Source organism: Vulpes vulpes, chromosome 9 (genome assembly GCF_048418805.1).
Source record: "Vulpes vulpes isolate BD-2025 chromosome 9, VulVul3, whole genome shotgun sequence".
In the NCBI taxonomy this organism is placed as follows: Eukaryota; Metazoa; Chordata; class Mammalia; order Carnivora; family Canidae; genus Vulpes; species Vulpes vulpes.
Window position 1 is genome coordinate 109222024 of NC_132788.1, and position 27985 is coordinate 109250008.

General features: G+C 70.1%; 1 protein-coding gene across 3 annotated transcripts; it reads right to left on the reverse strand.

Moving 5' to 3' along the window:
• Positions 1-340: 340 nt before the first annotated feature.
• Positions 341-27985, reverse strand: ARID3A (AT-rich interaction domain 3A). Of its 3 annotated transcripts, none has more exons than XM_072722059.1 (9): positions 27865-27985; positions 23997-24634; positions 23021-23348; positions 8825-8897; positions 6431-6614; positions 5733-5980; positions 4134-4430; positions 3619-3717; positions 341-3350 (listed from the first exon to the last, which is right to left on the reverse strand). In XM_072722059.1, exons 2-9 carry the CDS (start codon positions 24401-24403, stop codon positions 3181-3183), a joined length of 1806 nt encoding a protein of 601 aa, XP_072578160.1. In that variant the 5' UTR covers positions 24404-24634; positions 27865-27985; the 3' UTR covers positions 341-3180. The 3 variants fall into 3 exon arrangements, with proteins under 3 accessions (XP_072578160.1, XP_072578161.1, XP_072578159.1); XM_072722060.1 differs by lacking the exon at positions 27865-27985 and adding an exon at positions 27711-27787; XM_072722058.1 differs by lacking the exon at positions 27865-27985 and adding an exon at positions 27575-27688.

Here is a 27985-nt window from a genome sequence, read left to right on the forward strand (position 1 = left end):
GACAGGCTAGGACACCCTGGGCCCTGGCACCAGTGTCCCCCTCCAATCCCTAAAACAGACACTTTGCACCCGTCCCCACAGGGGTGCTGATGGCCACACACACCCTGTAATTGGGCCTGTCCCTGGGGCACCACTGACCTCTGGGGGCGGCCAGGTCACTCGGGGGCACGTCTGGGGAGTGAGTGGCATCCCCAGCCGCACCCATCCACGCCAAGAGCCCCGCAGGGTGACCCCTCGGATGTCCCCAGACCTGCCCCTGTCCCCCGGGGCGTGGGGGGGTCAGCCCCTGTGCCCACTGCCACCTGGACCCACACCCCAAAAATCCACCACAGGAGGCCTCTTCTGTCAGAAGTGTTTTGTTTTAATATCTCATCAGCTTTACAGGGTTACAATTGTCTTAAATATTTCTGAAGTTTAAATACAATCTGCATAATAATGTTATAAAATGTAAACTTTCAGTGTTCTTTTAAATTTCAAAATCACACACCTTTTTTTTCTTCCTTTTTTTTATGGTTTTCTTTTTTTAGGTCTTTTGTCTTTTTTTTTGTTGTTTTTTTTGTTTTTTCCCTTTTAATACCTGAATGTTCTGCAAAAACTGAAATCGATACAGGCTGCCCCGCCATGGCCAGGGCGCGACAGGCCAGGCCCGGCCAGAGGTAGAGTCGTTTAAACCTTTTATTTTAAAAGTTTTTTTCACGTTAACCTGAGTCCCGGCGCAGCACCCACGCCGTCTGACAAACCCCAGAGAACCTGAAATTTCACATGTCAGGAATGAAAGGCTGAGTTCATGTTTGCCAAGGAAAAAAAAAATGCAAAAGCAAAATTAAGGGGGGTGGAGGGGGGAGGACAAAGTGAGCAAAAGTGATAAAAGCGGGAAAGTGGTGTAGAAATGCAGAACTATGGACACTAACCCGCCGCCCGGCCCCAGACAGCCCAGCCCCCAGCTCAGGGGGTCACGCGGAAGATTCTGGAAGCAAGGTTGCCAGCAGGGGAGCCCCGGGGGCTCCTCTTCACCCTGAGTTTGGGGTCCCCGCCCTCGCTGTGCTGCAAAGCGCCACCTGCCTGGGAATGAACAGCGCACAAGCCAAGGGCGGACAGGCCGCCCCGACCCCATCCCCCAGTTTGCAGGGGGGGTCCTGACGGCCCCCAGAGGCCGCCCCTTCCCTACGCCCGGGGGCGGAGCCGCAGGGGCTGCGGGGGGCACTGAGGCCGCCCCTACACTCATCGCCGCTCGGCAGGACACCCTGAGCTCCAGCCGGGACGCCCGCGCCCCCAGGACGCGACACCCCGACGGGCTGGGCAGGGCGGTGCGCACGGACGCCCTGGGCTGGGGCGGGGGTTTGGCATCGAGTCAGACCTGAGGTAGAAAGAAACGTGCTGCAGACTCCCGCCCCGGAAAGCCCTGAAGGCAGCAGGCCCGGGGGGCTTCGCTGTGTGGAGACCCCCCCCACAATGATTGTGCTGCTGCAGTGAGCGAGGGAAGGCCAGAACCTTCCAGAAGGAAGAGCGGGGAGGAAACAGCGTTCCTTCCCGCCCGCTCCCGGGAGGGGGCTGTGGGGTGCCCACGATCTGAGAGATTCCAGAGAGAGGGGCCCCCTCCCAAGGATGTGGGCCTGGGCCCTCCCCCCACAGGTCTCCCGGGCGACAGGAGGCGGCCTCGTGGGGGGTGGCAGGGAGGCCGCCAGGTGGGCACTGCCCCCCCGCCCCTGAGCGAGGCCGGGCTCCTGGGCCCAATTAGAGCTGGCAGGCTGGCCCCAGGGACAGCGGAGCCCCCATGGGACCCCCGCACGGCGAGGAGCAGGGACCCGCGAGGGCAGCGCAGCAGCATGCACCTGCCCCCGCGCCTCGGCCTTGCCAGGAGCCCCCCGGGCGCCCCGCGGTGTCCCCCTCACACCAACCTCTAACCAGGACCGCGGGGTTGAGCGGGGTCGAGCGGGGCGGGCGCCGTGTCCAGTTGGTCACCGCGGGGAGCTGTGGCCCCAAGCAAGCGGGGCCGAGAGAGAACGAAGAGACAGTTAAGGAGAAGACGATGGGGTGGGGGGTGTTCGGGATGCCGCGGCCCCAAAACCTGGCCCTGAGCTAAGCCCGGCTCACCCGTCCCCCGCGTCCCCCGCACGGGTAACCTCGAGCGTCCCCAGGCCACATTCATCCCTGAGACAGGAGCCTGGGGCCGACGGGTGGAGCCCCCTCCTCTCCCGTTAAGACTTCCAGTCTGGGGGGGGCAGCACACGAGCACAGTGAGGGAGACCCCCCAGGTGCCCCCGCCTGCACCCCCATCCCGACCCCCAGCCCCGCCCATAGCACCTGAGTTCATCACCTGTCCTGGCTCTGGCCCGGCGTGGCCTGCGCCTGCCAGCCGCCCACCACACCACAGGAAACACACAAAGGAACCCAAATCAGTCATGGGAAATATAGAAAGGGTCTTACTTTTCTTTTTCGGCTTTTTTTTTTTTTTTTTTTTTTGCTTTTTCAAGTCCAGTTTCCCTGAATGAACGCAAATATATAGATATATATATCCTTTCCCTAAGGTTTGATTCCTTCCCCCAAGAATAAAATAGATTATTTACAAAAACAAAACCCCGAAACCTCTTATTAAAAACCCTATAGATCTTGAGTATCACTGTTCCTTATAAAAAATAAAAAAAAAAAAAGTTCTCAAAAGCAACAAGAAAAAAAAAATTTCAGCTGATCTTGGCTCAGGGGTTCATTCAACACAAGGAGCTGGGTGTGGTGAGTGTGTGATGAATGGAAAAAAAAAAAAAAGAAAACACAAAAATGAAAACGCACAGTGCAGAGATGTATGAGGTAAACAGGATCGGCCTCCACGGGGACCGGTCCGCACGCCCCGGCCCGGCAGCTGGTCCCGCAGGGCCGCGGCCCCAGAAACACGCCCCTCGCTCCTCCGGTCTCCTTCGCTGATCTCACAATCCACGTCTCTCAATGTCCGAACCTGAGTAATTCAAGTGTTCCTTGGTTTTCCCCTGTTTTATTAAATTTTCTTTATATATATATATGTATATATATATTTCTTTTTCTTTTCTTTTTGGCGTTAGCTGTGGCTCCTTTGTGGATCCCTGCCCTCCCCACCCGTGTCTTCCGCCGCCCGGCCCTGCGGCCCGCCTCGCCCCCCCAGCCCGGCGGGCTCCCCGGGGCGGCGGGGGCGGGTGGGGAGCGGTGCGGTTAAGGCAATGAGTTATTTGAGGTAGAAGACGTGGCGGGTGTGGACAGCCCCGCCGGCCCGGCCTGGCTGCCCGCGCTGCTGCAGGTCCCGCCGCTGCCTCCGCGGCCGCCGCCGCCTTTGCCGGGAGCTGAGGGTGGCGCGGGTGCGGGTGGCTGAGCAAACAGCACTCCTAGTGCGGGGACAGGGGAGACACACGTCACGTGGCTGCCAGGACCACGGGCCGCCCCGAGCGCTGAGCCCGCCCGGCACACCAGAAGGAACCCTGGGGCCGCGGGACAGCCACGGAACAAAGGCCCCTAACTTAGGGCCCCGCTGCACACGCGCCTACGCCAGCGACTCTCTCTGGCCTCCCGGGGAGCAGAGCCCGCGCGACCCGGGCCCCCCGGCGCCCTGCGTTGACGGGCCGAGCGCCCGCGGCCGCGGCCGGAGGCTCCTACCTGTGTACATGATCCCGTTAATCTCCACCGACATGCTAATACTGTTGCTGCCGTTGGGGCTGCCCAGGTTCGCCGCGGGGTCCTGGCGGCTGTCGCAGGCTGCGGGAACGAGAGGCACCGCGCCATCAGCCCACGGGTGCGAGGACCCGCTCTGCCGCCCGCCCCGCGCACGCACAGTGGGTGCTCCAGAAACCCACGGAAGAACAACCTGTGGGCCTGAGATTAGTGTTTCTCTGGCCGGCAGGACTCGGGGGGCCCGTTTTCCCCAGATCCTGAGCAGGATTCGATATCGCCGAACTCCGACGGGGGGGAGCTCTATCCCCTCGCTAGCTCGCGGATGCCTGACTCGGCCTTCCAGGTGAATTCACTACGGGTCCCAGCGGCCCACTCCTTCTATCCAGTTTATCTCTCTTGTTTCTTATTGATTCGTAGGCACTCTTTACATAGGTTGACTACGAGGCCCTTACCCGTGACTCGGGCAGGAGGCGCGGAGGGTGTGGGCGCTGGGTTGGTACCTTGGCTGTTGATGCGAATGCTCATAGGCAGCTGGGCCGTCATGGCCAAGAAATTCTGCTGCAGTGCACGCTGCATGAGCCGGTGCTGCTCGTCCGCCACCAGGGCCATCTTCTTCTCGGGAGGCTCCCCAGACTCCAGCTTCTCCCGGAGCTGCTCCAGGGCCGCCGCCTGAGCCGCCACGGCTGCCTGCGCTGCTGCCGCCTGCACTGCCGCCGCCTGGGCTGCCACCACGGGGTGACCCGCCAGGGACACGGGCAGGCGGCCGGGGACGGTGATGGGGATGGCGGCGTCCTCCTCTGGACGGGAGAGAAGAGGAGTTGGTGGCCAGAAGGGCCCTGTCTGCAAGCCGAGGCGGGGACGTGCACGGGGCGCCCGGGACGGCACCAGCGTGCAAAGCCCCGTGAGGCCCGGGGTGTGAGAAACCGCGGCCACCCCAGGAGCCTCAGAACACAGCACGGCGGCAACTGTGACCCAGCGAGCCCGCGGCGGCACAGGACGCACACAGTGACACCCCGAGCATCCGGGCTCCACCGTGTACTGTTTTTTTTTTTTTTAATTTTTATTTATTTATGATAGTCACAGAGAGAGAGGGAGGCAGAGACACAGGCAGAGGGAGAAGCAGGCTCCACGTACTGGGAGCCCGACATGGGATTCGATCCCGGGTCTCCAGGATCGCGCCCTGGGCCAAAGGCAGGCGCCAAACCGCTGCGCCACCCAGGGATCCCTCCACCGTGTCCTGTGACACACTCAACACCTCCCACCCAGGAAGGCCGAGCCGGCCCCCGACCCCCACGGCACGGGTGAGGGCCCCGGGCAGCCCGGCTCCAGACCCCGCCCCACACACCCTTCCCGGCCCTGCAAACCGACAGCCCACTGCGACCCGTGACCCGCTGCGCCTTCCCTCCCCAACTGCCCCTCGCGCGTCTGGCCATGTGGCCTGGGTCCGACCCACACCGGGCCCCCTGCCGGAGGTTCTGAAGTGCCCTGTCCCGGTCACACTCCAATGCCGCCTGTTCAGGATCCCGGGGGACCCATCCACGTAGGCCCGGCACGGCTCCAAGGTCACCCGGCTCTCACTCTCCCCGCCACGGTCGCCCCGGCTCCAACGCGGAGCCTCACGCACCGTGGACACCCGCTAAGCACCCGTGGGCATCACTGAGCAACCCAGGCGTGCGGTGGGTAAACCGAGGCCCAGAGCACCGAAGGAGCAGGCGCTACGACGACCTTGCCGGGCTGCGATCTGACCAGTGTTGGGCCGCAGGGTCCCCCTGAATACTCAGGCCGCCCCGGAGAGCTGGGCTCGGGAGGGGGCGGCGAGCACTAGTGTCGCGGAGGGCGAAGGGTCAGTGTGACGGGCCGCACCGCGCGGTGACGGCACCTGCTGCACGGCGAGCGGAGGGAGGGACACAGCAACCGGCTGTCCTGTGCCGCGGGCGCGGGCGGGGACGTGTCAGCCCCTCGGGCAGGGGAGGCGCGGGTTAGCGCGTGCGCCCGCCGTGGGGTTAACTGGTCCCGTCTGCGGGGGTCGCCCCGGGTACCCGGAGAGACGGAGGCGTCCCCGCGTCCCCGCCAGGGCAGAGGGCCCGGCCGACGCTTACCTTTCTTGATCTTGGGGGCCGGGGTGATGGAGCTGCCGTTGGTGCTGGCGGCGAGGCCCAGGGAGGGCACGGGCAGCTTGGGTGAGGACAGCATGCCGTGGGCGCCGCCCGGCGAGTAGGCGAAGAGCGAGCCGCCGAAGCTCTGGCGCCGGCCCTCCCGCCGGTTGCTGTCGATGGCGGCCTGGAGCTCGTTGGGGTTGCTCAGGCCGCGCTTCTCACACTCGTAGGGATACAGGTACTTCATGTACCTGCGCGGGTGGGGCAGGATGGCACCGGCGCCCCCGGGCCCCCACGGGCCGCCCACCGCGTGCCGCCGGCTTCGTTCCCCGGCCTCAGACCTGCGGTCTGCGCTCCAGCCGCGCCCGGCTCCCCGTGTCCCCCTCTCAGCATCTGGCCCCAGGACGCACCCCCGACGCCAGGGCCGCCTCACTAATCCCCGTCCTCATTCCTTGAGCCCCCCCAACGTCCTGGGGGCACTTCTCCCCATACTCCTCCCCACACTCCTCCCTGCACTTCCCTGTGCTCCTCCCCGTGCTCCTCCCTGCACTCCTCACGCTCCTCCCTACACTCCTACCTGAGCTGCTCTCCATGCTCCTCCCCGTGCTCCTCCCTGTGCTCCTCCCCAGGCTCCTCCTCACCCGCCCTGTCCTTCCTGCCCAGAGTGGCCTCCCCTCCTCGGGCCGAGGGCGGGCACTCACTGGGTCCGCAGGGTGAAGGCAGCGCTGGTGATGGACGTGGGCAGGTTGAGGCCCTTGGTGATCTCGCGCCACAGCTTCTTGTTGATGACCTCCACCAGGCCGCCCTTCTCCGTCACCAGCACGTACAGCATGAACAGGTCGAGCACCTGCTTGGCCATGATGGGGATGCGGTTCACGGGCGTCCCTGCAGGGGAGGGGCAGGGCGCGGGGGTGAGTGAGGGCGCTGCCAGCTGCCCCGGGGGGGGGGGTGCGGAACCCTACAGGTGGCAGATGCCAAGTCCACAGACAACACGCCCATCCAGAGAATGGTCTCTCCCGACTCAGGGACACGGGCGTCCTGGGCGCTGGGGGGCTGAGCAGCATCCCCACCATCCCCCCATGCCAGGAGTGCGTGGTCATGACAACCACCGCCGTCCCTGACGTCGCCTGCATCTCCTGGGGTTGCAGCTACAGCTGGGAGCCCCCCCGAGAGAGCGGGATCTGCTCAGTGCTCATCTCACCCGGGGGCACGGAGCCAGGGACAGGCTGCCGACCTGGGGACACGCGGAGCAGCCTTTGTTCGCCGGCTCCCATGTCACCAAACTGCTCGCTCGCCCGCGTCCCCGGGGCACTTTGCCGTGGGGACAGAGCTCCGTCATCCCCCTTACAGCTTAGCGAGTGGGGCAGTGGGCCGCTTCCTACCCCACCTGTACCCCCTGACCCACCCGTGCCCCCAACCCTCACCCTCCGGGTCCCCGACACCTGCTCCCCCAGGGTGAACAGTCTGTGTCACCTCCTGCCCTTTCCCAGCTTCAAAGCCCCACTAACAGAGGACGACCTGGGAGGATGGAGGGGGCTGGACCTCAGACCCCCACCCCCGTCTGTCAGCCCAAGAGGGAGAGCGGGGAACCCGACATGGGGGTGGGGGGGCACAGGGGCGGGTTCTGCATCAGGACAGATCCTCCGGGGACCCCGCGCCCTGGCTCCGCGGCCAGGCCTGGTCGGATGTTTACAGAAGGAGCAGGGCGGGAGCAGAGGCACCGCGGAGGGAGGTCGGGGGCCGGGGGCCGCGGGCGATAAGGAAGGGTGGGGAGGTCTTCAAGGAAACAGCAGGAGGGTGGGGCGTCGGTGGGACCCCTCCCACATTCCAGGCCCCCAACGGGAGGAGGCCCTTTGTGATGTGAGGGAAGATGTACTGACCCTCTGGACTGAAGAGGGCTTGTGGGGCGCAGGACCTGGGGTGTGGGGGTTGGAGTGGGGGCATGTACAGACATTCAGCCCCCCCCCCCAGGCTGCCAGTTACAGGCAGCGAGGGTCCAAGACGAGAGAAGTGAGGGGGGCACTTGGGGCTGGGTTCTGACGCATGTGTAGGAGTCTGTGCTCCCTGCGGTCCAGGGCGGCCCGGCTGGCCTCCGACCCTCAGAGCCCCAAGTGGTCACCAGCTGCTGTGCCTGCCCCCGACCCCCCCCAGCTCACCTTACCCCCTGAACCCCTAGCGCACCCGCCCATCTAGGGCAGGAGGGGTGGGCTCCGGGCCTGGGGTCTCAGTGTCCCCGCGGGGTGGGGGTGGGGGCTCTGGCAGGTGTGATGGGCCGATAAAGAGGTGGGGGCGGATCTCTGCGAGCACCCGGTGGGCAGCAGGCGCGGGCTGCGAGTGCTCCCAGCGATAAGCCCCCCCACGGGCCCCTCCGGCGCGGGAGGGGTTAATGCGAGGCCGCCCCTCCCCTTCCATCTCCCTCCTTTCCGGCTGCTGGGCCTGTGTTTACAGAGGCGGCTGGAGAGGGCGGGGCGGCGGGGCCCTGGACAAAGCAGCCGCCCCTGCAGTGGCCCCAAGTGGACCCCGGCCGCCCCGCCCCTTCCTGCCTCCAGGGCTCAGAGCACTCGTCCCCTTGCCGGGCCTCAGTTTCCTTCCCTGAGCCGTGGGAGCTGTAGCAACTCCCCCAGAGGGGCGTCTCTGCTCAGAGGGTTGAGCCCCCCACCCCGCCCCGCAGTGGCTGCCTCTAGAACCCCCATCCCTCTGCTCCCCAGCAGCCCTGGGCCCAGGCTGAGGCCGTGGGGACCCTCCCGGCTGCCTGGTGTCCTCTCTGGGCCTCAGTTTCCCCGCCAGGACACCCCCAGACCCAGGGGAATGGAGGGCACGAGGGGCCCCGGAGGTGGCACTTGATAAACCCAGCCCAGCAGGCAGCATAGTCGGGGAGCCGCCCGGAGGGGGACCGCAGGGGGCGCAGGGGGTCTGGGGCCGCACGTGGCACCACCAGCCGCGGGAGCTCCAGTCTCTAGGCCACGAGGGCGGCCCCTGCCGTCCGGGCGGCCCTCGGGACCCTGGAGCTGGGCCTGGGCAGCAGACACCGCCGGGACCCAAGGACCCGCCCTCCCGCCGCGGGGACCGACCGGGACCAGGTGGGCGGGCCTCACCTCGCTTCTGCATGAAGCTGAACAGGTCGTCCAGGAACTCCTTCCTCTTGGGGTCCCCGTCCAGTTCGTAGAGCTGCGGGGTCGGGGGGACGGGGCAGTTAGCGCCAGAGCTGGGGTGCGGGCGCCGTGTCCCCAGGGCAGGGCTGCCGCACACAGGCAGCGAGGACGCTGAGGCCCCGCCAAGCCCGGGGAGCCCATCCCCACCTCCCGCAACGACTGGGATCCCCGCGAGCGTCACCACCGCGGCCACGGGAACGCGGCCTTCTTGTCCCGCGGCTCTGGAGGGCCCGTGGGGCCGAGCTCCCGGGGGCTCCGGGGCGGTGTCCCCGCTCCCCCCACTGGGGCCGGCGTCCGCCCCCGCCTCGCACGCTTCCTTCCGTCCTGCGGGACCCGCCACCGCCTGCGAGCTCCCAGCCAGCGGCGTCCGCAGAGACCCCGTCCAGAGCGAGGCCTCGTTCACGGGTCCCCGGAGCCACCCAGGGGACGGGGCTCAGCAGAGACAAACAGCGCCCGGGCAGGTAACTGCCAAGCAGCGGGCGCGGCGGGGGCTGTCCCCTGAGTCACACACTTGCTCCCGCTCCCGGGAGGGGGCTGCGTGCTGTGGGTGAGGACACAGGCCCGGAGGGGGGCACGAACCCAGAGCCAGGGCGCGTGGGGCCCCCTGCCCTGGGCACGGTGGCTGGGGTTGGCCCGTCGCTGCTCTGGGGGTGGGGGGCCCACGACCCAGTGACCCTCAGCTCCCAGGGGCAGGCGGGCGGGGCCAGGGGGGGACACGCAGCAAACAGCAACCTTTAAATTAAGCCCTGGGGAAGGAGCCTAGAGGATGGGCAGCAGGGGGGGGCCTTGAAACCACCAAACACCGGGCTGTTCGGGCCCAAGAGCACGCGGACACCCGGCTCCTGCCGCCCGCACGACCCCACACCCAGGGAGGCAGGGTCCGTGGGGCGGCTCTGGGTCCCCCCACCCGCGGCCTGGAGACAAAGCGGGGCCGCGGGCCTGCCGGGTGGTCGGGGCTCTGTCCCTGCCCTGCCCCGGCCAGGCTGGCCGGCCGCATTCCTGCGCTGATTTATGGTGGTCAGGGAGGCCCCGATGCCCCCGCCTCGGGGTGTGTGGCCTGCAGGTGGACCTTCCCGGGGGCGTCCACCCGCCCCTGCCCCGCGCCGGGCTGCTCCTGCCCACACGGCCCACCCGCCCCCCCGCCCGTCCAGCACCACGCCCCCCGCCCCCCGGAACGCGAGGGACCTCGCCATTGGTCACCAGCGTCCAGAAGGGGTCAAGTACTAGCAGCTGCTTAATAAATAGTCGTTGGGCGAACCCCAGGACTTGAGTGGGGTCCAGGCTGGGCCGAGGGATCAGAGGCGGCAGGTGCCCTGGAGCCCGCCTCCCCGACCCCGGGCCCAGACCTTATCTGGAATCGGGGTCTTCGCAGGCGCCCCCCCCCCCACCCGATGACCCATGTCCTTGTGGGAGAAGAGACATAGCCACCAAGGACCACGTGAGGACCAGGGGATGAGGATGCTCCCTGCGGCCCCAGGAACGGCCCCCTCGCCCCCCCCCCCTGCGGTGGTCGTGCGGCTGCCCCGGGACACTCGCCAGGGGTCAGTGGACACAGGCCCCCCTGACAGGGCAACGCCTCTCTTGAGATCCCAGCTCGGGGGGCTCGGCAGTGGAGGAGGTCCACCCTTCCGGAACCTTCCCTGGGCTCAGTGCCCGCCCCAGCCCCAGCTTTCCTGCTATCGGGTCGGGTCGGTGCTTTAACACAACATCTTCACCCTGAGCTCCCGGAGGCGTCCTGAACCCGACGTTCCAGGGGGAGACTGAGGCACAGGACGGAGACCCGGCAGCGGGAGCACCTGGCTCGGGGCAGAGGTGTTAACCCCCCGGCCAAATGGCGGGTGGACAGAGCCCCGTGGGGCAGGGTATTGTCTGAGGCCATAAAGGGGGCTGTGTGGCCCGGGAGGCTGTCGCCCTGGGCAGCCGACAACAAAGACGGGCAGTAAAGGCCACCCCAGCTTTATGGGGCCCCGGCCCTCAGTTCCGCTTCCCTGCAGGAGGTGTCCCGCCCTGGCCAGTGGCCCCGGGGCACGGGGGACAGCATCCAGACTCCCCGTAGGCCGGCGGGCCGCTGTCCTGCCCCTGGGGGCTCCAGGTCGTCCCGGCCTCCATCCGGCCAGAGTTCTCAGGCTGACACTGGTCGCCTGCCACAGCCACGAACCCAGGCTGGCGACCCAGAAACCTCCGGAAGCCCCCCGCCCCCGGGCCACCCCACTCCCTGACCCCGCAGCCTGATTTCCCTGGGTTGCGTGCGGGGCCCTCCGATCACAGTCACGGGCTTTTGCTCCGGCTCCTGCCTGACCTCATGACACCAGGCGCCCCCAGCCCCCCATGCCCACCCGCACCCACCTGTGCCCGTCAGACCCTCTGCCCAGACCTCTTTCTGCTTCTAGAACCTGACGGGCGCCGCGGCCCCATCTCTGGGGGACCTGGTGTCCCTCCCACCTGGAGCGCCACACCTGCCCAGCGGGCGTCACGGCCCCGCCCACCCCGTGGCTCTCACGGCTCTCGCGTGGAACCTGTGCATGGGCGGCGGGCCATTTCTCACGTGCATGGTGGACACACCGGCCTGGTCACCGGCCTGCCCGCCCACGGGCCCCCATGAGCCCCAGGACCCGCAGGATCCCCAGGAGCACGTCAGAGGTTCCATGTGCTCCGCTCCCAACGTCTAGAACTGGGCACACAGCAGGTGGTTAATAAAGGAGTGGACGGGGCGCCTGGGGGCTCAGGGGTGGAGCGTCTGCCTGTGGCTCGGGTCATGATCCTGGGGTCCTGGGATCGAGTCCTGCATCGGGCTCCCTGCTCCTCGGGGCGTCTGCATCTCCCCCTCTTTCTCCCTCTGTCTCTCTCCCTGTCTCTCTCCCTTTCTGTGTCTCCCAAATAAAAAAAAAAAATCTTAAAAAAAAAAAAAAAAAAAGCATGGGAGCCCCGGTGGCCCAGGGTTTAGCGCCGCTTTCGGCCCAGGGCTGATCCTGGAGACCCGGGCTCCCTGCGTGGAGCCTGCTGCTCCCTCTGCCCGTGTCTCTGCCTCACTCTGTGTCTGTCATGAATAAATGAATAAAATCTTTGAAAAAAAAAGAAAAAGCAGTGGCGCTCAGCTCACTTTAGGCTTCTGGGGGCACCACGGGGATGGGCCCTCGTCCTGTCCCAAATCCGTCATGCGCAGCCGCTCTGGGCGAGGCCGGGGGGCTGGAGGCCGCCACCTGCGCGACCCGCCCTGCGTCCACCCGGCCGCCGCCACGCCGGTCTGCTCACCCGTGGAACGGGCACAGGACCTCGAGGATGGGCATCGGGCGTGCAAGCCTGGGTGGGAGGCCCCAGCTTTCCTGCAGGAGCAGGGGGGCAACCGTGTCCCTCCCTGGCCCCGGGGGGCGCCCCTGCAGGCCCCTCTGCCCCTCGGGCACGATGCACAACGTCAGGGGCCTCACAGCCACAGCTGGGCCGACGTGTGTCGCTCCTCCCCCAGCCAGCGCCTCCCGCTTCACAGAAAAGGAAACTGAGGCACAGAGTGGGTAACCCCAAGGCCGCAGTCACCGCACTTGACAGCCACAGGGGCTTTCCCGGCAGCCTGAGCGCGTCCCCTGCCCGGCAGCCCCGGCTCCCGTGTCCCGTCGCCCTCCTGCCCCCGCGAGGACCTGACCCCTCGGGCGGCCGCCCCCTCCCCCCGCTGCGCCCCGAGGGGCAGCCCCCCAGCCCATGTGAGCGGCCGCAGATAAGGCTCAGGTAGTGGCCGAGGCCAGATAACCGCCTCCCACCCTCCCAGAGCAGGAGGGCAAACAGGAAATTCTTGTTTGCGGCGGGAGGAGCATTTTTGTCTGGGCCGCGGGCAATCTCCTGGCGGCCCGGGTCGGGTGCAGGCCAGGGTGGGGTGGGGGCGCTCACCCTGCAGCCCCCTGCGGAGACGCAGACCCGGGCCCGGAGCCCACCCAGACCCCCGCACGGACGGCGGGAGGCGGCGCCACGGCCACCAGCACAGCCCCGACGGAGGGACCCGGCTCGGCGGCGCGTCCACGTGGGGAGGGCACGACTGGGCCCCCAGAAGGTCACGCCGCCAGCCCCCCCGCCCCGGGCACCGCTGTGCGGCTCCCAGCGGCCCCCGCGTCCGGCCCAAGGCCGAGGGCCCCCACTGGAAAGCAAGCGCCCGCCTGCGGGGCCCCCAGGACGACCTTTGCCCCTTTAACGGTGTCTGCTCAGGCCCCCTCCTGCCACCCGGGTGGCTCCAAAGTCCAGGGCTCCGCCGGGAGGAGGCGGCCGCTGCCCTGACCAGCTGGAGACGCCAACCAAAATCAGGGGATGTCAACGAAGCCGGGAGGGCCGGGCAGGGGGCGCGCGGAGGAGCCCTGGGGGAGGGCAGCGGGTCCAAGGCCCAGGGCCCGACGCTCTCGGAGCAGGGCTGCCCAGCGACCCGGGGCTTTAAATCCACCCACTTTCCCCCTGGATCGGGAGAAAAACTTATTCATGGAGGGGAGGGTCGCGTGACACAGAATTCACCATTTTCAAGTGAACGTTTCAGCAGCATTGAGCGTGTTCGCGGACCTGCAGCCGCCACCTGTGTGATTCCAGAACATTCCATCACTGCAAACAACCCCAGCCCCCCAGCCCGGCCCCCACGAACCCCCTCCCCGCTCGTGGACGAGCCCGTCCTGCACGTGTCACACACGTGGACTCACACCTGTGGGGCCTCCTGCGTCTGGTTCCCTCCCTGAGTGTCGGGGGCTCGGGGTAGGTCCCCAGCGTGGCGCGTGGGCACCTCGCTCCTGCCGGCGGCCCAGGGATGTGGCCGTGCGTGGGGGACGTGTTGTGTTTGCCCGTCCTCCTGCTGATGGGCGCCAGGGTTGCCTCCACCATAGAAACCCCTGAAAGCCGAGTGAAAAGCCCCGAGAGCGAGCAGAACAGTAAACCAGACGCCACGTCCGCCCTGCAGCCGCCCGGGGGTGTCCGAGGAGGTTTCATCTCTACATGCAGACGCCGTCGCGTGTCTCCTGCCCCAGAGCTGACCGCGGCTCCTACTGGTCTCAGGACACAGCCCAGGGTCCTGCCGTCGGGTGCAGGCCCCGGGGGCTGCTCCCCGTCCAGCACCCCCGGGTCATCCTCCCCGGCATCGCTCTGCTGCGCCCCAGGCCTCGCCCCGGGGCCTGTGCACTGGCTGGGCTCCCCCTCCTGACCCCAGGCCCGGGCAGCCCGTCCAGGGAGGCCCCCCCGCACCCTCACGTGGTGGCCGACCCTGAGCTTGTCCTGCGCCGGCTGCTTCCCTGCCATCTCCCACCCACACCAGGCCCCGAGGGCAGCACCGGCAGCTGGGGTGCAGGGCATGGCGCTCGGTATACAGCAGGTGGCCACTCATGGAGGCAGGCAGGAGACAAGGCTCACTGGGGTCTCGCCCCCCGGCCCCCCCGCCCCAGCCCCCAGGAGCCCCTCCCGACAGAGATGACTCAGCAGGCGCGGCCGTTGTTGCTGGGGCCCCAGGTGGGCCGGGCACAGAGTCCCTGGGGGCCACCCCAGCCTTCCCCCTGCACAGAAACCCCACAGCTGCCGGGCGGGGGCGGGGCGGGCGGGCTGGCACCCCCCACGGCCTCCACCCACGGTGCACCTGGAGAAACTGAGGCGGGTGTTTGTGGGCACCCACAGCCCGGGCTTTATCCGTCCGGTCCCAGAGCCACACGAGGCGGGAGGCGGACGCCCGGAGCCCGCGGTCCTCCCCCGAGGGCACACAGCCCCCCAGACGGCAAAGCTCCACTCTCACCCGCTCCCCACAGCGACCTCAGAGCAGATGGACAGACGGACGGATGGACGAGGCCCAGCGGGCACCTCGGGGGGAGGCGGGGGAGGGCGGCGCAGGGACTGGACGGCTGCCGTCGGCGGGGAGCCTCGGTGTGCGGGTCACTGGGGCGAGCGGGAAGCGGAGGCCGGGCGCCGGGCCTGGGAGCCGTGGGCACCGGGGAGTTTGCAGGTGACAAAGTCTGTCCTGGAAACTCCCAGGACGCAGCTCGGAAAGGGGCGGGCGCCCCTGCGGCGGGGCCAGCGCTGGACACGGGGTGCGGGCCGCCCTCCCCGGGCCCGGGCGGCGGGGACGGAAGGTCACGGAGCGGGCTGCCCACGCCGGCCCCGCGCACCTGCCCTGGGCACCGCCCGGCCCGCGGCCTGTCACTTCCCGTCAGCGCGGCCTCCACACAGATGCGGCCGCACCGCTGGGCTCGCGGGAAATTGGGGAAGTGATTCTGGGCAGGGCCGCGACATCTGTCCGCTCGGCCACGCACCCCCGGCCGGCCGCGGTCCCTCCCGAAAAGACGCAGCAGCACGCCGCCCACGGCACAGGGTAATAAAAAGCTCCAGAAACGAGTCACAAAGCCCCACGCGCAGCTGAAGCTTAAAGGTGCTGCTTCCCGGATGACGGCGAGGGCCCGGCAAGTGCCCGCCACCAGACCGCGGTCCCCTCCCCGGCCTCCTGTGGGACAGGGCTCCGTATTGTCCCCGAGGAGTGGGCGAGGGCGCCCGCGGTGCAGGACATACCTCGGGGGACCGCCCTCGGGGCCACACGGGGCTGGTGGTGTCACAGCTGGGGAAACTGAGGACCCCAGGCCTGCAGGTCCAGTGCCGAGAGCGCACCCAGGAAGGCCGGCGGCCGAAGGACAATCCCAGGACAAGGGCAGGACACGGAAGCAGTGGCCCAGGGACCACACATCTGCCGTGGGAGCCCCTCGCCCGCAGGCCTGGCCCCCTGCAGACGAGCACTGTCCCCGTGGAGCCACGTCACCGGGAGACAGAGGCACTGACCTAAGGCTGCAGAGCGACACCGGAACCCGGGACCCAGGACCCAGCACCTCTGGACAGGCCGCGAGGGCCTCTCGGGTTGGGGGCGACCCCGCCCTCAAGCACCCGGGTCCTCTGGGCAAGTGCTTCAGGCCACACAGACAAAACTCCAGAATCTGGGGCACCTGGGGGCTCAGCGGGTGAGCCCTCGGCTCAGGGCGTGACCCCGGGGTCCCGGGATTGAGTCCCGCATCGGGCTCCCTGCATGGAGCCTGCTTCTCCCTCTGCCTCTGCCTTTGTCTCTCTCTGTGTCTCTCATAAATAAATAAATAAATATATTTTTTAAAATTATTCTAAAAAAAATCCAGAACCTTCTCCCAAAACCCAAGCAATTACAGATCCAACGTTGGTGGCGGCCTGGGGGCATCTGGTACGAGGGTCACCGCACAAAGTGCAGCCGGGGCCTGGCTCCCGGGAACTTAAATCCCGTCGTGCGGTTTTCTCTGAAAGGGACCGTCCGCCTTCGCCCACAGGAGCCCCGAGCAGCCTGGGGGGCGCGGGGACAGCCTCCCGGCCTGGGGACGCTCGCAGACACCTGCCCGGGCTCTCCGGTCACAGCACAGCCACCCCGGGCCGGCCTGCACCCCTGCCCGCTGTCGGGAGGCCTGGCCACACCCCAAGCCGCGGGCACGGGCACACGAGCGGCCCCCGACTCCCGGGAGCGCTGACGAAGGCCGGCAATGGCCAGCGCTCGCTCTGACGTGACCCAGTTTTACAGGCAGGGAAACAGGCTGGGGGGGCACGGCCGCAGCCACCCTGGTGGCTCTGCTGGGCACTCCAGTCCCGGGGGGCGGGGGGCAAGGAAATGAGTCGCTTCCGGCAACACTTCCCTTCCCGGAATCGGGCACTCGGTGGCGAGCGTGTGCGCCGTCCCCAGGCTGCACGGGCAGGGGGCACCTGCTGCCCCCGGGAACACGGCGCTGGGAGAAGCGGTGGGTGAGAGGGTGCTGGGGGCCGGGCGGGGCAGACGGGGGTGTGGGGCCACCAGAGACCCCCCCAGAGCCCGGGGACCCAGGTCAGGTCCCGCCGAGTCCTGGGGACACGTCTGTGCAGCGTCACCAAGCAGGGGAACCAACACCACAGCCTGGCCACAGCCACTCCCTGCCCCTGCAGCTGGACGGACACGCGAGGCCCACGCCCATGGACAGCCCTACCTGGAGGGAAACCCCGAGACCCCAGGCCCCACGCAGACACCCCCACAGGGCCCCGGACCTGGACCTCCACACGGCCGGGGCCACGTCCACCCCGGGGCGGGCACACAGCCTGGCCGCTCCGCCTGGACACACGCTGCCCCTGCCCGCCCGGCCTCGCCTGCAGCGTGGCCCTCCCCACGGCATGACGGCCCGGCCACCCCGACGAGGTCCCCGCACAGCATGGACACGCCCGTCCAGCCAGACACACAAACACAGACACACCCTCGCTCGCTGGCAGATAATGGCCCCAGACACCCGCCCGCGCCCTGGGCCGGCCCGGCCCGTCTGCCGCTCCGCTCGCCGGGCACCGGTGCCCAGAGAGGACCCGGCCTGGGTGCACCTCGGGGGTCACGGCCGGGCCCTTCTGCCCCTCGGAGGGACCGTCGCGTCCCTGGTCCCAGACCCCCCACCTCGTCCTGCGCCCACCGGCCTGTGTCTCAGGGGACACCTGCATCGGGTCAGGGCGCTACGGCGGTGAACCCACGACGACACCTGCACGCGGCACCTTCCCTCCGGGAGCCTGGGTCCTCCGTGCCCTGCTCTCCCGGTCGGGGCGGGCAGTGAGGTGCCGGCAGGGCCGCGGGGCGGGGGGCGGTGCCAGGTCTGTGTCCCCCCTGTGCCCCCCCGTGCCCCCCCGTGCCCCCCACATGCCCCCCGGCCCCACAGGACCCCTGCCAGCCCGGGCAGCGGGGCAAGGCCGCGTCCACGCTGGGCCTTCAATAGGCAGACTGGTTACCGTTTAACCCCGTGACCCCCAATTGTCCTCTGGCCGCGTGCAGCCCGGCGCTTGGAGAAGGGGCGGTCCGCGCCCCGCCCCCGCGCGTGCCCACCCACCCGCGCCCCAGCTGCCCCCTGACCCAGCACAGAGCACAACCCGGCTCAGTGGCCGCGTCCAAAATGGGAAGGAGCCCGGACACGTCGCCGTGGGGGTGCTGGCCCCAGGAACCCGGAAACTCAGAGGGTGGGGGTCTCTGACCCAGGTAGGGAAACCGAGGCACAGGGCCAGGCCCTGCCAGCATGTCCCCGAGGGCCCCTCTGGATCAGAGCACGCCCCCGGCAGACCCCCGGTGCCCGAGGGAAGAGCCCCCTCCCCCTCCCCCGCAGCCCCTCGGGGTCCCTGGATGGGCAGGCGCGGAGGCCCAGCTCGCCCGGAGCCAACCAGGCAAACCACGGACCCCACGGCGAGTCTGGCTGAGGGCGACGGGTCCCCTCGACCTCAGGCTTCACGGGGCGGGGCACCCAGGCACGCACTCGCATCCAGGCCCCAGGACACACGCCGACGCGCCCACGGGAGGTGGGGACTGACACGCGGTGCTCGTGCACACGTCCATGGGCGCACACACAGGCTGCTACGGCGACGGAAGGACGGAAGGCCGCAGCCTCCAGACACCCGGACGGCCCGGCCCAGCGGGGCACAGACCCCAGGAAACACGGGGCCACGCGCCCGCCCACCCCGGGTCCCCCTCGCCCGCACGCAGTGGCAGCAGCCTGGAGCCCGAGTGGCTCAGCCACGCCCCCCGACGGGATGCCGACGACCGAGGCCGCCCCGCCCGCGGGCACCCCTCCCCGGCGGCTGCGTGTGTTATTAGAAAGCGTGGGGCGGGCCGGGCGCTTGGCAGCAGCCGCCGGGTGGGGAGCGGATGGTGGGCGTGGGGCCAGGCCCCGGCGGCCGTGACCCCGCGGCGGTGACTGGGCGGCTGGTGGCGGCGCAGGGGCCAGATAAGGTGCTTCCGGCTGAGTCAGTGCGGTCCCAGGGCTGGCACGGGCGGGGGCATGGTGCCAGGGGCTGGCGGCCGTGCACCCTCCCAGCCTCCCAGCCCGCCACGGCCCTCTGGCTCCGCGCCAGCAGCCGCAGCAGCTTTGATGAGGCGGGCACTGCCGGGGGGGGGGGCGGGCAGGAGTTCCCGGGGCTCCCCAACACCCCTGTCCCCCAAGTGCCCCCGCAGGATGCCCCGCGCCACAGCTGGCCCCTGGCCCAAGCACACGGGACACACGTCGCCGGGTTCAGGACCTCAGGTCTGACCTCTGAACCTGTGCCCAGGCCGTGCCCTCTGCTCAGAACACCCTCTTCCCCCAGGAAAACCCCTTCCCCCGGCCTCCCTGGTCCTGCCCAGGTCACAGGCCCCGAAGCATCCTCCGGCTCCAGACCCCGCTGAGGCCCCCCCGGAGCCCAGCTTTCCTCTGCCCTCGGGTCTGCCCACCCCGACCCCCCCTTATGTCCCAGCTGCACTGTCCCGGGGTGCAGGCGTCAGCCCGTGCTGACCGTGTGGCACACTCCTACACATCCTGCAAAGCCCCAGCCCCAAAGCCGGTGCCTCCTTGCCCCAGCCCAGCCGGGGCCCCTGAGGCCTGGGAGTGCCTGTGTCCGCAGCCTGGGGGCGTCGGGGGCTCCAGGGAGGATGAAGGAACGCCTGCCGGCCCTGAGCCCCGGGCCCCAGCGATTCCCCCCCACCTCCACCTCCACCTCCGGGGCCCAGCCCCCAGGAGCCCAGAGGCGTCCACTGTGGTGTCATTTCCAGCAGGGCAACGGGGAGACAGACGGGCGCGCTGCAGGCCACCCCGCGGGGAACCCAGGTGGCAGGGGGCACCCGGACCCGCGGCGTGACACCTCCCAGAGCATCGCACCCCGACGCCTCCCGGCACGTTCCTGGGCGCAGGCGGCCAGAGGAAGGCCAGCGCCTCGGGTTCCCCTCCCGTGACAACGGCGTCACTTCTGGAATCAAAAGGAGACTTAAGGAGGCACAGCTGTGTTGGTCCCGTGGCTGAAACACCCACAGCCCTGAAAGGACCAAAACACGCCCCGCACGGGACCAGCGTCCTGCTGCGAAGGCATCTGAGGCTCCCGTGTCGCCTCCACACGGGCTATGCTGCTGCGGGGAGACGACACCTCGAGCCAGATGGGGTCCCCGCAAGGACGGAGGCCGCGGTGACCGTCCCCAGCTAAGCGCCCGCGTGTCGGGGCCCTGGACCCACCGGCTTGCGGCAGACCAAGCAGCCAGAGGCCAAGGGCCCCCGTGCCCCAATCCCTAGAGCCAGCGGGTCCCTGCACCAGGCCTGCCCCTCGGCACCCCAGGGCCACATCCCGGCCGTGACTCCCACGCCCCTGGGTGCAGCGGCAGAGCCCGTGGTCGCCCTGAGGGAGCCCCTGGACTCGGCCTCTCGCTCGGTCCGCTTCCCGCAGTCCCCTCCACGCCCTCGAGCTCCTTCACGAGGCACATGGCCACGGACGCCACCTTGAAGGGCATGAGGAAAACGTCCCGACACGATCACAAACGAAAACCTCGGTGAGGTGCCACCGTGACGGCGGGACGGTCGCGATCACAAGCGCTGGCGAGGACGCGGAGGAGTGGGAGCCTTGGGTGGCCACCGCGGGACGCAGGCAGGCGACGGGCCCCCCGAGGCCAAGCCCGGAGCCACCGCCCGTCCCGGCGGACCCGCTCCCGGCGTAGGGGCCCACGAGACCCAAGAACACACGTGTATGCAGACGCGTGCACACCTGCTCACCGACTCACGGCGCCCAGGGTGTAAACAAGCAAGTGTCGTCTCCAGGTGAGTAAATAGCCACGCGCCCATCCGCCCGGAGCAGGAGCGAAGCGCCCACGCCACCCGGGGACAGACCCCAGCCCACGCGCTCAGGGAGGGAACCCGACACAGGAGGCCCTGTGGGGTGTGAGCCCACGCGTGCGACACGTGCAGGACGGGCGGGAGCTCAGGGTGGGGGGCCCATGGGTGCCGGGGGGTGGGTGATGGGCAATGGGCACGTTCACAAAGCTTCACGTCTGAGGCGACAAAACCGCCCTAAGATAAACCGGAGTCGCCTGCGGAAGTCAGTGAAGACGTGAAAACCACCGAGCCGCCCGCTTCGGCGCCTGAACTACGCACACGTGCGTCTGATGCCAACGAAACTGTTGAAAACCCTCCCGGCATCGACCTGCTGAGACCCAGGATCCCACAGGTCCCGGCCGCGCGGGCCGGCGGCGCCCCTGGAGCCCGGGCGCGGTGACGGGAGGCCACCGGGCTGTCCCCAGGGCGCCAGGTCAGACGCCAGGAGGCCGAGGTCCCCAGCACCGCCCCCGCTGGCTGCAGGCGGCAGGCGTGTTGGCCTCCGTCCGCGCGCGTCCCCGGGGACCCACGGAAGCTTCCGTGGCCAGCAGCCTGCCGGCCCAGGGCCCGTGGGCCACGGCGGAACCTGCCGGCCACCGGGGTCTGCGGGAAGTCGGGCCCGGGCCCTGCCAAGACTGGGGAGGAAGAGGCAGCGACGGTGCCAAGTGGGCGGCCGGCCGGCGGGGCTGCCACGTGCCAGGAAGGCTGCGGGGCAGGCGCCAGAGTCAACACGGGGCCCGTGGACAGCCGCCACGCAGGTGCTCGGCCAGCTGGGCGGGGGGGGGGGGGGGGGCGGCGACGGCAGCTGGACGGCCCCGAGCGGGCAGGAAGGAGATCCCGCGGGCACCGCAGAGCAGGCCCCCCACCGCCCACAGGCCCTGGGCCCCCGCGTCCCGTCCCCGGGCCTCCACACGCGCCCGACTCAGTCCTGCCTCAGGGCCTTTGCCCAGATGCTTTCTGTGCCAGGCGCAGCCCCCCCCCCCCCGACCCCTGCGACGCGCGACCCACGTGGCACACCCAGGAGGCCGCCCCCACCGCCCCCTGCAGCCGGGTCCCTGATGCCTCTGCCCCGCGGCTGCCGGGTGCCACGTCCCCAGGAGGTGCTGGGGGGACCCCAAGACCCCACGGCACAGGGGTTCCTGACCCTGGCCGGACCCTCCCGGACCCCAGGAGCTGCAGCCACAGAGCAGGCCTGGGAGGTCAGGGATCCCAACCAGCTCCGACCCCGCGACCCTGGGCCCCCCCGTAAACATTCAGGGACCTGGTCACTGTAACTTGGCCCCGCGCCCCACGTGCTACATTGACCCGGGGCCACACGCAGGGCGAGGCACTGGAGACCGCCCCTCGGTGCCACGGTTCAGGTCTCCCACCCACAAAGTACGATGAGCGGGGACCCAGCTCCGCGGGTGCCCCCTTCTGGAGGAGGGACACTGAGGCAGGGAGCAGGGTGGGGCCGTGTCTGGGCGCCCGCACTCAGCCCGGGGTCCCCACGCAGGGGCAGAGCGTCCAGCAGGAGGGGGTGCAGGGTGCCCACCACGCCCGGAGGAGGCCATGTCTGCTGGCTGTCACCCAGCCCTGGCACCGCCCCAGCCGAGCCACCAGGGCCGTCCCTCCCTCCGGCCAGCTCGGCGCTGCCCCCCCGCCCCCCGCCCCCGGCGGCCAGCCCAGTCCTCCCAGCCTGCTCCCACCTCTCAGGGCTGCCGGGGCCGCGGCGCCGTGCCCCAAGCGAGGCGAGTGGGGAATCCCGCGCCCTCCGTCCTGCGCCCCCAGCCCAGCCCCCAGGCCCCGCCGGGCAGCCTCAAGCGCCCCCCAAGGGGCCCAGAGCCAGTTCCGGGAGGCGGCCACCCCGACAGGGCTGGCCCGGGGCACCACAGCCCCTGCCCGGCTCTCGGCCCAGCCCTGTCCGCAGCCCAGGGAGCCCTGGACGCTGGGCGCGGGGCTGGGGAGGCCGGGTCCCCGCCGGCCACTCCCGGAGGTCGGGGCAGGGCCCAGCTGGCCGCAGCCTGGAATGTGAGCCCGGCCGGACGCCATCTGGTTTCCATCTGCCCTGCCCGGCTCGGCCCAACTTCAAAGGGTCCCCCGCCCGGCCACTTCCTCTGCCCCGGCCGCCCGCAGGGACAGCACCGCCCGCGGGGACGGCACCCGGACGGGGGACGGCCCTGCTTCCTCCCCGCCCCCCGCAGCCCCGGGAGCCGCCTGCAGGCGCACCGAGCCACACCAAGCCGAGGCCACCCTGCTCCACGACCTCCGATGGCGCCGCCACACCCCTGCCCCTCGCCACACCCCTGCCCCTCGCGCCCCGCGGCGCCTCACGCTCACCCGCAGCCCACGCCAAGCCGGGTCCGGCCGCGTGGCCTCCGTCTGGGCAGCTCCCCAGCCTGGAGCCCCGTCGTGCGGGTCTGGGTCCTCCAGGCGCAGACGGCGCGCACCCCCGAACTCGCCGCCCGGCTCGCATCCCCCACCTGCGCCCCTGGGGCACTCAGGCCTCCTGCCCCGCGCAGCGTCTCCGCGGGGCGCCCCCCGACAGCGCACACACCTGCTTGAACTGCTCCTCATACGTCCAGTCCCCGTGGTCGGGCGGCTGCAGCGGGGGTGCCACGTGGGCTGTCCCGCCAGTGTGGGCCAGGCTGGCTCCCTGACGCTCCTGGCCCCCCAGCGCCCGCGGCCCACTGTCGCCGCGGAAGGCCTGGGACGGCGGGGCCCTGCGGGGCACGAGGGCTGCGGGGCCCAGGCCGGGGGAGCCCAGGGGCCCCAGCCCCTCCTCGTCCTCGTAGTCCTCCTCCTCCTCGTCCTCGTCCTCGTCCTCCTCCAGGTCTTCCTCCAGCTCCTCCTCCTCCTCCTCCTCCTCCTCCCATTTGGGTTTCCTGGGGCAGGCAAGGGGCACAGGTCAGGGGAGATGGCGCCAGCTGGCTGCAGCCCCGGGGCAGAGTCTGCTCCTGGCCAGAGCCTCAGTTTCCCCCTCTCAACACGTGCTGTGAGGGACATGGGCCACCCTCGACACGGTCTCCCAGCAGCCCGGAGCCCCCGTCCACCTGCTGACCCCTCCCTGCCCTCTGCCGCACAGGCTTCCTTGGTGGGCCTAGTCGGGGCCTAGCTGGTTCCTGCCTCAGGGCCTTTGCACCAGCTGTTCCTGCTGCCAGGCTCGCTGTTCGCGGCCCCAGACACCCCCACACATGCAGACCTCTCTGTTTCTCCATCACAACCCACAACCGCCCGCTTCTCTGCTGGCTAAACGTCCTCCCAGGACCACCCCGCTGGGGTCCCGCCAGCTCTCAGCCCGAGGCCCAGCAGTGAGCCGGCCAGCGCCCACCCCGCAGGCTCCCCGGGGCCACCGGGCACCAGGGCTCGTGGCCACGCCTGGCCGTCCACTAAGGACGGAATGAAGCCAGAAACCCAGACCACCCCCTCGCCTGCCCACCACCCTCTAGAAAGTTCTAAGGGGCCGTGCTGCTCCACGGCCCTCGGGAGGGCGGGGTCAGCGCCCAGAGCCGCCCCCTAGGACCCCGACTCACAGGTCACCGTCGGAGCCCACGTCCTCAAAGTGCCCGTCGCCTTCGCCGTGTCCCGGCGCGTCCCTGCCTCGGCCGGCGGCAGCCGGTGAGCCCGGAGCGCCTTCCCGGGCCGTGTCCTCGTCCTCCAGGCCGGGGGGCCCGTCCTCCGAGCCGCCGGGGCTGGGCGCCGGTCCGAGGCCCGCGGCGGCTGCCCGCATCGCGGCCAAGGCGGCCATCTGGGCCCGCTGCATCCGGGCCTTCTCCGGCTCCCTGTCCTCGTCGGGGGCGGCCCTGGCGCGGGCCGGGGGGCCGGCGGGGAGCTCGGCGGGCGCGGGCGGCGGGGGTGCCGGGGGCTGCCGGGCCTCCAGCTCCTGGCGGGCCCGCTGCTGCCGCTGCAGGAGCGTCTCCATCACGGCCTGCAGCTTCATGGCCCTGCGGGCCGGGCCGCCCCGGGCACCAGACGTGGGCGGCGGGGGCGGCCCCTGCGGGGAGGGGGCCCGGCCGCACTGCAGCGTGGGGGCCTCGGGGGAGCCGGGCCGGTGCAGGGTGGCGGGGGCGGCGGCGCCGGGCTCAGGCCGAGGGCATGCCAGCGGTGCGGCCTCTCACGCCGGGCGCCGGCTCGCAGCGGCGGGCGGGCTCATCCACGGGGTTGCCGAAGCCTGCGGGCAGCGGGAGACACCGTCAGACCCCGCCCGGCTCCCCGTGGGGCGCAGCCCACGCAGGCCTCTGGGAAATCCCTCCCGTCCACTGCCGTCGGGGGCAAACCTGGACACCTCCCCGGAGGCGGGAGCCGGTGCTGTCCCCATCCGCCCCCTCCGTCTGCCCTCCAGCAGGCCCCACAGCGCGGTCAGCCTGCCCTGAGCTCCCAGGGGTCCCGACCCAGACCAACAGCAGGGCGGCCCACACCCCGGAGACCCTGCATTGTTGCTTCACAGAGCAGGGGGCCCGGGCGCCCGGCCTCCGATTGGCTGCAGCCCGCCACCAGGTGGGTTCTGGGTTCCGGTTCTGAGTTCCAGGCGCTGCTCGCACCCCCCTGCCGCAGCCCTGCACTGACCCTCCAGCCCCCCACATCCAGGTCCTCAGCTAACCCTGCTCACCCCTGCGCCCCAACCTCTCTGGGCCTTTGCCCCAAAGGGAGATGGGGTCCTGACCCTACCCAGCCCCTGTGCTCAAGCAGGGGTGAAGCAAGCCTGTGACGGCAATGGCAGGCACCGTGTCCCCATAGGGACGGGGGCGCTGGGCGGTCCCCATGCTACACGTAGGAAAAACTGAGGCCCACAGATGGGCCGTCAGAGGCCGACGCACAGAGCGGGTTCCAGGCAGGGCTGCGACGGGAACTGGGGCCTGGGAGGCGTCGCGGCCTCACTCCCCTCCGCACATGACCTCTGCCCCTGGGGACGCCCCTGGGCCCAACATCCCAGAGTGCAGGAGCTGTGCCCCAGCCTGGGGTCCCCTCAGAGCACCACCAACCCTGAGGGCCAGGGTCTCAGGGGCAGCAGGGCCCCACCAGGACAGAAGGACGCGTCCCGCCCCCCCCCAGCCCAGGCCACACCCCCACCCGCCCAGGCCGCCAGTAAAACAGTAAAGTAAACCAGGCGGAACCCAACAGGCCTGGCCGTGACACCCCAGATGGCACATCACAGGGAAAGGGGACGGGACACTGGGATGTGGCGGGGGTGGGGTGGGGGGGGGACAGGAGCTGCCCCAACCCAGCAAAGGGACCCCAGCTACTGCTGGGGCAGACAGGAACCCACCCCCCAGGAGTAGCTGGTGGATGCCCCATCAGCAGGCTGGCCACCCTCCTGACCCCCACGGTGACCCCCTGAGCTGACACTGACCCCCCTCAGGGGAGCCTTCAGCATAGGGCCCCCCACCTCCCCAGGCAGAGCCCCAGGAGCTGCCTTCTCCCCAGACCCCACCACCCCGGGGCTTCCATCTGGATGGCTGGAAGGGCAGGGGGGCGGGGGCAGCCCCTGTGGGAAGTGGGGGTGGGACACGTCTGGGGAGGACCCCGGTGTCCAGCAGAGGCAGGGCTCTCAGGGTACAAAGACCCTCTCCGGGCCCACAGTGCTGGGGGGTGACCATGCAGTCGGTCCTCAGAGGCAGCGGGGCAGCCCCCAGCCCCCCACCCTGCCTCCCCTCCCTCCCAGGACGGGGGTCACCCCCCACCCGCCCCAAGAAGTGCTGAGGGGACACTTCAGGCCCACCGTCCAGTCTGGGCCACTGCCCCTCCCCCACATTTGACAACTTCAAGACGAGCCCCCCCCTGCACGGAAACGCTCCAGGCCTCGTCCCCCCTCCCCTTTGGGGGGCAGAAGGAAGAGGCCAGAGGAAGCCACTCCCCCCCCAGCCTCCCACCCCCAGGCCTGCTGGGTTTAATGACCCTTCCGGGTCGCCCGGTGGGGGAGGGGCGCAGGGCAGGCCTCCACGTTGGGGCTGGTGGAGGGGGCAGGTGGGAACCCCAGAGCTCCCCTGGGCCCAGCCTGGGGCCCCCAGGCCGCCATTAACCCCAAGCTGGCGACGCCCACCCCCCTCCAGACCCCTCCCCCAGGAGCCCTTTGTCCTCGGCCCCTACCCCCACTTTATGACAACCCCAAGGCAGAGGCATTCCCGGGCAGGGAGCAGGCAGGGGTGGGGGGTGCCGGGTGGTCGCCGGGGACCGCCAGGGGCCAGAGGGCCCCGGGGCCACACCCTCCCCCCAGTGCCTCCCGGAGAGAGGTCACCCGCTCGGCCGGGGCCTTGCAAAACACGGTTATTTAAAGAGTTGTGCAAGGCTGGGGCCCGCGGGTGGCGAAAGGGGCCCCTCACTCGGGCAGGGAAGGGGGTGGGGTGGGGCAGCGCGCTGGGCAGGGGGCTGGGGGCGGGAGGGGGCGGCCCGGAGGAAGTGAGAAAAGAAAAACCGAAGAAAGAGAAGAAATAAGACGACAAAAACCCCAGCCCGGATTTCAAAGGCTTCTTGGAAAGCGACCGATTTGCATGGGGTGGGGGTGGGGGTGGGGTGGGGTGGGGGTGGGGTGGGGGGGCGCCGTCCGGCCGGCGACCCAAAACGGAAGGTTATTGACAAATCCGCCGCCCGGGTCGGGCGCCGAGCGTTGGGTTGGCAAAGCGCTCCCCGCGCTTCCTGCGCCCGCTTTTGTGTCCGGGGGCACCGGGGCGCGGGGGGCTCCCCGGGGATCCCCGCAGCACCGGCGCGGGCGCGGGCGGCGGGTCCGCTCCGGGGGGACTTCCTGGCTCCGCCGCCCGCGCGGGGAGCGCGCCCCAGCCCCGCCCCCACCCCGCGCCCTGGGGACCCCGGGGACCCCGCGGGCCGAGGCGCACGAGGGCCGGGGCGCAGCCCCCCGCGCACGGGGCCACTTCCTGCCGCCCCGGGGGGCCCGCGCGCGCCCGCGACCCCCGGCGCCCTCGCGCCCTGCGGAGCCGGGAGGGGTCTCGAGGGGGGCGCCAGGAGGGCCACCCCGACCCCGACCCCGACCCGACCCGACCCCGACCCGCGGGGCCGCCCCCCGCGCGCCCTGCCCCACTCTGGAGACCCCGGGTGGGCTTCCCGGCGCACGGCCCCGCTCGCCCGCCGCCCCCGGCCCCCGCGCCCCGGGCCTCACCCCGCGGGGCCCGCTCGGGGGGCGCCTGCCCCGCGCCCGGCCTCCCGCCCTGCCCTGCCCTGCCCCGCGCGACCGCGCTGGCCTCCGGCCGGGCCCGAGCCGCGCTCCGCCGGGTTTGTGCCGCGCGCCGACTCACCGAGCCGCCAGCCGAGTCCGCGTCTACACCCCCATCCGACCCGATTGGTAAGAGTCTCCCCGCGCGCGGCCTCCCCCGCCCCGCCCCTCCCCCCGCGCGCTCACCGCCCCGCAGACAAATCACCGGGTGACAAATCGCTCTCAGATGCAAATACCTCGCCGGTGATTCAGCGCCGCGGCCCGGGACGCGGGGAGGGGTCTCGTGAGGCCCCCTCCCCCCTCCCGGACGCCCCCTCGGCCCCCGCGCTCGGTCCGAGGCCGCGCCGCCAGCCCCGG

What these genes read in the sequence shown, in the direction of transcription:
- ARID3A (XM_072722059.1), bottom strand. Translation starts at nt 24,403, where the DNA reads ATGAAGCTGCAGGCCGTGATGGAGACGCTCCTGCAGCGGCAGCAGCGG. An exon ending in GCCTTCACCCTGCGGACCCA is followed by an intron (nt 5,981 to 6,430) that starts GTGAGTGCCCGC and finishes CCACCCGCGCAG; the next exon opens with GTACATGAAGTACCTGTATC. An exon ending in CATTCGCATCAACAGCCAAG is followed by an intron (nt 3,718 to 4,133) that starts GTACCAACCCAG and finishes TCGTTCCCGCAG; the next exon opens with CCTGCGACAGCCGCCAGGAC.